General features: G+C 39.7%; 1 protein-coding gene and 1 long non-coding RNA gene across 2 annotated transcripts; one reads left to right on the plus strand and one right to left on the minus strand.

Moving 5' to 3' along the window:
• Positions 1–237: 237 nt before the first annotated feature.
• Positions 238–4,300, minus strand: LOC122986739. The gene is made up of 3 exons (XR_006404364.1): positions 4,236–4,300; positions 1,036–1,103; positions 238–384 (listed from the first exon to the last, which is right to left on the minus strand). It is a non-coding gene; the product is annotated as an uncharacterized LOC122986739 (long non-coding RNA).
• Positions 4,301–4,457: 157 nt separating this feature from the next.
• macc1 (MET transcriptional regulator MACC1) lies at positions 4,458–9,176 on the plus strand. The gene is made up of 5 exons (XM_044359269.1): positions 4,458–4,586; positions 5,804–5,926; positions 6,026–8,076; positions 8,299–8,487; positions 8,582–9,176. Exons 2-5 carry the CDS (start codon positions 5,812–5,814, stop codon positions 8,783–8,785), a joined length of 2,559 nt encoding a protein of 852 aa, XP_044215204.1. The 5' UTR covers positions 4,458–4,586; positions 5,804–5,811; the 3' UTR covers positions 8,786–9,176.
• Positions 9,177–10,429: the final 1,253 nt, after the last annotated feature.

Consider the following 10,429-nt stretch of genomic DNA (forward strand, 5'->3'; position numbering starts at 1 on the left):
ACATATTGGGTTAATTTGGTATTACAGTTCACCATAAACTAATGTGTGTGAAGTGATATATATTTTACTGATGTGGTCTATTCAAACTGGCTTTGAAAGAAGACATCATCATGTGTAAAACATACATAGTCATATAGTAATCATTAAAGTGGAGCAGTGTCCTGATGTCTCCGAGCGCTTGGCTCTGTGTTGTCAGGTTTTTAACACCTTCCGAGACTGTTGCAACATCACCTGGTCTGCAGAGGAAATGTCCTGCCGCTGGTCTCATTTGAATGAAATTGGCCTCAGTGAGGAAAGACACAAACGCCAGGATGAGGAGGATGAGCTGCCAACCATGGATGAAGGCCCCAATAACAGCTTAAGTCAGAGCCTTGATCCAGTCACCTAGAAATCAGGAAAAAGAAATAATATTATCCTACAATGGGTAATAGAAATGTCAAAGCAGTGCTTTGGAAAATCATAATTTCATCAGTGATCTTGAATTTGTATTCTAATTTAATTAAGTTTAAGAAGGATCACAGTCTTGACTGAGGCTGCATGGAAATGCCAGCGGCTGTTGATATGATGAGCTATATCAGGTTTTGAAGCTTTACCAGCAAATCATAGTGTTGTAGTAACACCTCTTGTCAGTGATGCATCTGTGGCCAATTTTGTGGTTAAAACCACCAACCGCACTGTCATTGTCATCAAACCAACCGATCTCCCGGGAAAGGCAATTTGATGAGATTCAGAGGTTAGTCAAAATAATTAACAGTAATTGCTGTGACACTGACAGGGGTGCCCTTATACAATGCTTTCAGCAATTTACATTCATTTATGTCACAGGTGGTGTTTCACCTGTCTAACTAAGTGGAATACCTACAGATTCAACTTCACCGTGAGAAGCTTTGCTGGTTTTACAGATGTCATCGCATCATGTATATGAAACAGATTGAAGTGAACTACTTTTCTGTCTGAAAACAACCTTGTTTGGGAGTTCTTTTAATATAAGACACAAACAAAAAAAATGCAACCACAGTACGTGATGCAACCCACTTTAATGGTTTCTACAGAGATGATGGCAGCAAAGTGACCTGCCATCAGGTAAGGCCTGATAAAGCATCCTGGTAAAAGGGGGATATGAGGGGTTTTTGAAATCAAATGTCTAAAGATCCACAAACAGATTTACCCAAACTTTTCTACCACCATGACACTGACATAGCAACCACTTTACAATTATAATGTTACTGCTGCATAATAAGAGAGACACAGACCTGTGAGCTCATCAGAGCTTGTATACTTTCTTATACTGGTTAGTGTGTGTTTGGCAGTTTTTAAGTATATACAGTTTCACCAGTTTTACACAGCTTTTTTCTAGCTTTTAAAAAAAACTACAGTCCTAATTGCCACTCAGATTTCCTAATAATTCTTGCTTTGGTGTAAGCAGACAGGTCCTTACTTGTTGGATTGGTGGAAATTTAAATAGACAGATACATCAACCTGCTTTCTCATTTAAATATTGGCAGGTCTGATCACATGAATGGTAGAGAAATGGCTCCACCAAGAGGCTCAAAAATGTACAACACCCATGTCTAACCTTGAGCTTTAAATTCCATTTGCTTGTATAATTGTATGCAATAAATATATTACCTTAATAAACATGATATTATCTACATTATGCCAACTTCTCAGAGAAGCAGTCTTATTCTTTGCCTGTTGATGATCCATTTTAATATTCATGTGGTTTAAACTGGGTTTGCACAACAAGTTTTGCACAAAATCTTCACAGCTCAATAAGGGAACATGTCAGCCTTCAAATCACATGAAAACCAACAAAATTCGAGTCACTGGGTTTCATGCAACAAATCAAATTGGCAGGCTTTGGTAAAATGTGTTGAATTTAAATTGTTGTACTGTTGTTGCATCAACTGCATCATAAAACAACCTGTTTCTCAATATTTTCAACAATTTTCAGTTTAGTTTCAACGTGAAGAAAATAGTCATTCTGTTAAGCTGAAATAAGGGACAATGTGTCTTTGATGTGAAGACAGGTCAAAGTATTGTGCTTAATAATAATTTATTCCAGTGAAATGATGTATGTAACAACTGTAAAGTATTGTTAGCATGCAAAGATCTCTTATTCACAGGCAACATATACTAGCATTGTTACTTTCAAGTATACCAATGATTCAGAAATTAAACATTTTTAAAGAAAATACTGTATGTTCAGTTAGTGGAAACAATTAATTGATAACTGTGCATCATAATATATACATCTTACAATTGGTAAGAGACCTTTTTCACAGGAGACACTTTAACTTGTCATAGCAGGAGATGCACAGGTGTAATTAACATTAATGGCGGCTATGTTTCATTCAAATCATGGCAGTGTGATTCAGCCTTTGTTAACCTTATTATTTACACCTGTGCTTTTCCTACTGTGACATGTTGAAATGAGCCTGGATTTATTCTATATTTTTCTTCATATCAACAAAAGACCAAAACTAACAATGTGTTATCTCATGTCTCAGTACTTTCTGACTTCCCTTCCATGTCTGTGGCACTCACTCCAACCCTATTGTATCCCACTGAAGACGTAAATCTTTAAAAACGGCTTATAAATATATACTTTAATTTTTTAAAAGGGCTCAGTAATTTCCTGAAACAGCTGCAGATTTTTGGGAAACATTACTCAAACAGGAGTAAATGGCAAAATGTATGTGTTTTTAATAGTTTTTGGACAACAATAGAAGCTTATGGTACAGAGGAATAAGCTACATCAAGGTTTGGACACAAAGGTAATATTTGTTATGTTAGTGGGATCCATTCATTGTTGGTTTTGTTCCTCACATGGAATTTAATGACAATAAAAAAACTAGAGAATGTCACCAGCTGTATCATTGATTTTCTCAAAAACAGCCACAAGGGAGCAGAGTTTGCTCACAAATCTACAGTTTCTTCTGTTTCAGATACATCAGACTCGGTGCCAATAGTAAAATTATTGCAATTGTGCTCTGGTGGAATGTAGAGTGTATACAGATTTAGTCAGTTTTGTTTCATATTTACAGTAAGAAGTTAACACCAACATGCAAAACTGAGGATCACGACTAATGATAACATGCAAAAGAGTGGGACACTGACCTACAAAACACAAATGAATATATTTAAACATTTAACAGGTGTTATGCTCAATCACATGTTATAAAAAGTACTTTAACCTCTGCAGAAGTGAATGTTTTAATACTCATGCTAAGGTCCAGGCTGCTGCAACCAAAGGCTATATTTGCTACCTAAAAATCAACATTCATAATCTACTCAAGAGTACTTAGCTGCATTCCTTGAACACTCTGGTGTTGGATGCCAAAGTCTGCAGAACTGTGGTGACAACTGTACTGAAGGGACATTTCAACTGTATGGACCTTCATCAGCAACAACATCGAGTACATTAATACAGTTTGTTTCTATCATAGGCACATGTGAAGTTTTTACTTTAAGTAGTAGTAGTGGTCTCTTTATTTTTATATTTCTATTTACTTTAAATATGATGCACCAGCTTAAATTGGTGATCTATTCAGGGACTTATCACAGTAAATGTGTATAACCAGTTCAGTGAGATAACATGGCTTGAGTCCTTGATGACATTAAGTCCTGTTAACCTCTCAGTCCATGTTGACTTTGATCTATAGTCACTCAAAACAGCAGTGATAATGGCACAAAGTAAAATCAATAAAACCCTGTTTCTCACTGAAATAAGTAGCCTTTATCAAATGAATGACTGAATGAGAAAACAGTGTTAGGGCACACTTGGCCTTATTTTGATTATTTCCAGCTTATTAACATCTTTTAATAATCACACAGATATTAGCTGCATGTTCTCATCACTGCAGCACCTGAGTCAGGGTAAATATTAGAGCTGCAACGATTAGTATATCGTCAAACAATTCATCGATTAATCATCTTAAGTCGTTTTTTTGAAGAAAAATGTTCAAATAATCTGATTCCAGCTTCTCAAATGTGAATATTTTCTGGTGTCTTTAGTCTTCTGTGACACAAAACGGAATATCTGTGGATTGTGAAGCGTTGCTCGACACAAAAAAAAACACATTTGAGCGCAACTCCTTGGGCTTTAGGAAACAGTGATTGACATTTTCGCAATTTTCTGACATTTTATAGACTAAACAACGAATTGGTTAATAGTAAAAGCATTTAAAAATATATGTATATCTTTAGGCCAAATGCTTGCTGCGTGGATTAACCTTGTTTCTTGTTTGTTTCCTCTATCAGGTGAATAGCCTTCAACCTCTATGACAGCATGTGTTTATCAGTCCTGTCGAAACGCAGGTATCGCTCAGTTTCAGGTGTTGTAAGCCTCATGCGTAAACAGAGAGCTGCATTGTGGGTGTTGTAGTTACCAAACCATCTGCAGGCCACTCCTCCGCCGGGTTCCTGTATCATTTTAAACTTCCAGTCCCAAAATGCTCCGTGGCTGAGAGACAAACAGAGTAAAGACCTGAAACTTGAAAAGGCCAACTTCATAGGAACGCCCCAGAAAAAAAGGTGTAAAAGATAGTGGATTGGCCGAAAACTACAAACATCTAATGCCGACGGTGAGATCAAACTTGTCTTTGTCGCTTATTTGGTTGTTTTATCTTTTCGATTTTTAATAATAGGAAGTAGCCTGTATAGTTTATGCGTTATTAATATGTAACTAATGAGTTTATAGCCTACACACCTGTTGAGACGCTGACACTGATACCTGTCACTATGACGGTTGTAGCTCCGGTTAGTGAAGCTGAAGCTCAGTGATTATATGTCTCAATCTGTGCTGTTGGGTGTTAATTGTTTGGTTTGGATTATTAATGAATGTAGGATTTGTTTGAGACTATTTTCAGCTGACCAAATCCACTCATACAAATAGAAACAGGCACAAGATTACTATGAGAGAAGTATATGTAATATTGAGCAAGTATGCTCTACAGGAAATAAAGTACACTGTATTCAAATGAAGCCTACCATGCAGTATTTCATCAGAATAGACATTTTACTGTGTGGAACTGCACTTTGATCATAGCAAGAAGCGACGAGAGAAGCGACTACTGTGTCATTGGCTTGACAAGACCAACCTGTTTTTGTGCACTGGTGTAAGAAACCACATTATTAATGACTGACTCATTGTGACAAGTCATGAATGGGTAGTGTGTTTTTACGCAAACAACTGACAGACTGAAGAGTTCAGGCTTTATTCCACGTTTTGGAACAGTTTCCTGTTACAGACAGAAGCCCTGTAGACAGCCTGGGGCTCACTGTGCTGAAAAAAAGCTGGTTTAGGCAGAGCAATAACTTAACTCGCAGGTCATTTATTGTGTATGGCTCTGATGCTGTCATGTGTCAAAGCATCTCAAAATATATGTCTGTTAAGGGCTGCAGCTAAGAATGATTTTCATTATTGATTCATCTTCTTTTCTCGAATATGATTAAAGAATTTGGTCTGTATCATGTAAGAAGACAAAGAAAATAACCAATATTGAAGCTGGAGCCAGTTAATATCTGACGTGTGTTCTTAAAAATGACTTTAACAATTAGTAAATCATCAAAATTATTGCAAATTAATTTTTTGGCAATCAATTTACTGATTAATCGGCTTATAATTTCAGCTTTAGATACTGTAAGTGATATCAATAAGTTGGATATTATGTTTGTACCCTATGTTTGGAATTCAGGACCCCTGGGTGCTTTGTTTAAGGGATAATGTTAAGCTCATAGTAAAGTCATAATAAAAGGAAAAGATACATGAAATTTAAAGAACATCTTTTAATGTTTACAGATGAAAATATGGCAGCCGGAAGAGCAAGGTCCTTCCGTCGTGTTGGGAGTCTCATGCGGAGCAAATCTGAGGGGACACTGATAGATCTGGATGACAACACCTCAGCCAGCAACAACCTCAACAGTAAAATCCTCTTTTATTGAAATATAAAAAATCTGTCCACTAAAATTGAAAACATGTTCATAAAACAGACGTCCTGACAAAAGTCTGCTATTTTCATAGGTGGATACGTGTCACGAGTTACACAGAACTCCGAGTGGCTGCTTTTACAGCCAGAAGTCGCACATTCATCTCAGACAAAAAATCCCTTTTGGAACAAACTGTCTGGATCTAATCCTTTTTTGGATGACATTGTACACAGCAGCACAGACAAACACATTTCCAACACGTCAAATACAAAACAGGACACTGAGAAACATCTGGACACAAATCATGATGATGCGAGTAGCACATCTTCAGATGAAGGCAATGTGGGGAACTTTTTGGAAAACAAACACAAAGCCAGCAACAGATCCGGGAGATGGAGAAGTGCTTCAGACATTCTGGATGATCTGGAGAGAAAGGTGCCAAAACGGGAGAACAGCTTCAAACCGCCCCAGCCGGTCCTGAACCCAGATTTTGAGTGGCTAAAAGATGACAGAGAGGCCTATAAGATGGCCTGGCTGAGCCACAGGCAGTTAACCCGCTCATGCCTGGACTTAAATCTGATGAGCCAGAGCCCTGGGTGGGCTCAGACTCAAGCTACTGACTTTCAAGTCATCTGCAAGATTGGCCACATTGGAGGCTCAGTTCAGTTACCAGAGTCAGAAATTAGCATCCACATCCCAGAAGGCCATGTTCCTCCTGGGGAAGTCCAGGAAGTTACACTGAAAGCAATGCTAGACCCTCCTCCTGGACTCAACAACAACTACATGACAACCATGAGTCCACTTCTGGAAGTGGTCCTCAGCAACATCAACATAAAAGAATGTATCTCTCTGGAGATGAAACTGTCAGGAGAGGTGAAGAGTGACCCTCTTAGTCAGGTTATGACCACTGTGGTCGGGCTGGTGTCCAACAAAAAAGAGGGACCTTATCTCAGAGTAAACAACTGTTACATTTACAAGAACATGATGCAGATGAAGCTCCAGGACCTGAAGACACATTTTTATGTGATTGCAGTCGCAGAGGCATCTGCTATCCAGGCCCCTGCCACATCAGTCTGGGATTACCTTGACCGCCACATCACAGTGGCAGTTTATGGTCCCAGGTACATCCATCCATCTTTTAAGGTTGTAATAGTGGTCTGCTGTCATGAGAATGTTCCACCAAAGCTTTCATTTACAGATATCTGCAGAGGCAACAAAAACCTGCCTCCACTTGTGCTGCAGCTCTGGGGAACACATCGGTTTAAACCTGACAAAGTGAATGACCTGCATGTTGCTGTGAGCATAGCAGGCTCGATGTTCAAAATCAAACCAGAGGACAAGCTGAAAGAAGTGAGGCAAAGTCAGCTCAAAATAGGGACAGTCTTGCATTTACCAGTTGCATTGTCTTGTGCTGGCAATGCAGAAATGACTCCTTTTAAATTAGATCTACAAGTGAGGGAATCTAAAACTGCAAATGTCACACATTTCCAGGTGTCTTCCCCTCCTGCAGCACCCATCAGATCAGAAAAGCGAGTGTCGAGGCAGATAGAAAGGCGAATTGAAATGGCAAGAACCACACCTATTCCTGAGGAAAGTGTTCCAGACTTACTCAAATTTACAGATAGACCTGTGAACATACAATGGTACGGTGTAGCCCTAAAGTCAGTTCTCCGTCAGCCACGTGTGGAATACCTCCTGGAGTACTTCAAGGGAGACACAGTGGCTCTCCTATCCAAGGAAACTGTCAGGTCAGTGGGCAATTCAAAGGTAAAGGAATGGTATATCGGATTCCTCCGTGGCAGGACTGGTTTGGTTCACTGCAAAAACATCAAGCTCATAACCAGAGACCAAGTGATTGATTTCACCGGCATTCAGATCACCACAGAGGTGCTCCTGGACAACATGACACTGCCCTTCAAGAAGCTTACTTACATGTACTCCGCCATCCAGACGCTTGTCACTGAGCATATAACCAGCTGGAGAGGTTTTGCTCATGCCTTAGGCTACTGCAACCTATCACTGGACACCATCACACGGCGGTACGCTGAAACTGAGGCTGATAAGGTGGCCTGTGTGCTGGAGAAGCTGAAGGAAGACTGCCACGCTGAGAAGAGCAGGAAAAAGTTTCTGCATGAGCTCATGGTTGTAAGTAGAGAAAAAAACATACTTTCTTAAATTATAATGTTATTGAGACAATTTTTATATTAGATTTAAAGGAGAATATCAACACCTGGAAAATTTTTCTGGTTACTTTTTGCTGTACAGAAATCTCCACACACAACCCTCACTCATACATACTGCTCTGCCTCAGTCCTCTTGCGCTTTCAATGGTTTTGTGACAGCCTGTCTATGTGTTTATCATCCAAGGGTCTGTTAAAGATGGACTCTGTGAATCTTGTGGCCCAGCTGATTCAGAACACAGTCATCCTGTCCACTGCTGTGGAGCTGGGGATTCGATGGCGGGAGCTCGCTGAGAAGGCGGGAAAACTCTCCAGCACACAGATAGCCGGCTATGAGGCGCCACACCGAGGAAAGAGCGGAGAAGTGAGTTCTCAGGTAAGTTTATTTTAATGTAGCTAACATTATACAGTAAGTATTTTATGGACACTTTATTCTGCAAATGAATTCTGTATTTCCTCTTCTACTTCAGTCAATGTGGAAACCTGCCTATGACTTCCTGTTCACCTGGAGTCAACGTTATGGAGACAGCTACAGGGACATGATCCAGGATCTCCACCTGGTTCTGGACAAAATGAAAAACCCTGCCACAAGACAGTGGAGGCATCTGACCGGTGCTCTCATCACAGTGAACTGTCTCGATATCTTCCGAGCCTCTGCGTACCCGAAAACCTAGATGCTTCGCACTCTAGTGATGAAAACAGCCTTCATGCACTTGGGAAAACAGAGTGGCAGGTTTTGTTACACAGCAGTACCGTTTTGATGAAGTTTTTACTTAGCTCTTTTTGTTGTCCTATAGCTTTGATTTGTTGCTCATATTTTACACAAAACATTAGAAACAAATGAAATTTTAATCTGGTACTTGCACTATACTGTATGTTCTCATGATTCTTGAGCTGTGAAGGAATGACACTTCATCTCGAAAACAGAGGAAAAAGAAGTGCTTGTGTTTGTCACTTGTCTGCAAATGTCACTTGTCTGCAAATGTGATAAAGTATTAAAGGATAGGTTGATAAATTTGTCTTAAAACAATAGTCAGGTGTCCATAAGAACAATGAAACAGGTTTTGCTCGCTGTAATCATTCCTCCTGTTCATACTGACCATTAGAAGATTCCTGCCAAATGTGCCTACAATGTAAGTGATGGGGGACAAAATCCACAGTCCTTGTTTTGAGCAAAAACATATTTAAAAGTTTATCTGAAGGTAATATGAGGCTTCAGCCATCTCAGCTAATCAAATAAAGTGGATATCTTCCACAGTTACAGTCTTTTTGGCTGGACCGGCCACAGACCAGCTCTTTAACCGCAGTTGTCCATGAGTGAGTGACTGAGCGAGTGACTGAGTGAGTGATGAAGTTGCACCATTGGTTGGCCAGCCAGCGTTGGAGATTCCCCATTGGTCGTTACTCTTTCAAAATGAATTAGCGCAAGGTGATGGAAGCGGAGGACAGCAGCATGATGCAGAATGACTGTTAAATGCAGTCAAGTCGGCTAAACTCCTGTTTAAACAGACGCGTAGCAATGTCTCTACTGTCTCCTCCTCTACTGTCCAGTGTGATCGACTCTTAGGCTGGCAGCGCTGTCACCAGCCAGCAGGAGAGACGCTCTATGGTGCGTTTGGATTTATAACTGAACTTATTTCTTTGACAGCATTAAAACACAAGTATTGTAGGTAAAACATGCAACTCATGTAGCTGTTATATCAGTTTAGTGTGAGGCGGCTGCTCTGCAGGTGCACTTGATTTGACTGTAACTGTGATAACTGGGTAGAGATAAGCCTCCTCCTCCGCAGAAAAAAGGCACATAGAGGCATGAGGGAGAGTGCACAGTTAAAACACCCCAAATAACAACCACTCTGATAAAACACTCAATACGGAGTGAAAAAACGAGATACATCCGCAAAGTGAAACAGATGAAAGAGCAGGGGAAGTTAGCAGATAGATAATTAGAGTAGTTTTAATTAGAATTAAAATAAATTCTCTTTCAAGGCAAACATCCCAAGATATGAGTGGAAAGTATTGTTCTTGCAACTGCATTTGTAACATTTTTGTTTACTCAGACATGCTCAAATGTAGCTTAACCATGTCATGTGATATGCTACTTCAGTACACTTTGCCAGCAAATATTACCACCACAGAAAATTGCAGATGAACATTGCATATCCAGGAATTCATATTATAGACACTACCACTGACGATTCCTGTAACAAACTGGCCACAATTTTGCACATTGCCCATACACAGTCCAGCCATTTACTAGGTTTTGACCTAGTCATTAGTAAAAATGTTCCCTCTTTGTGTCTCAATGGAAAGTGTTTTCC

Source organism: Thunnus albacares, chromosome 8 (assembly GCF_914725855.1).
Source record: "Thunnus albacares chromosome 8, fThuAlb1.1, whole genome shotgun sequence".
In the NCBI taxonomy this organism is placed as follows: Eukaryota; Metazoa; Chordata; class Actinopteri; order Scombriformes; family Scombridae; genus Thunnus; species Thunnus albacares.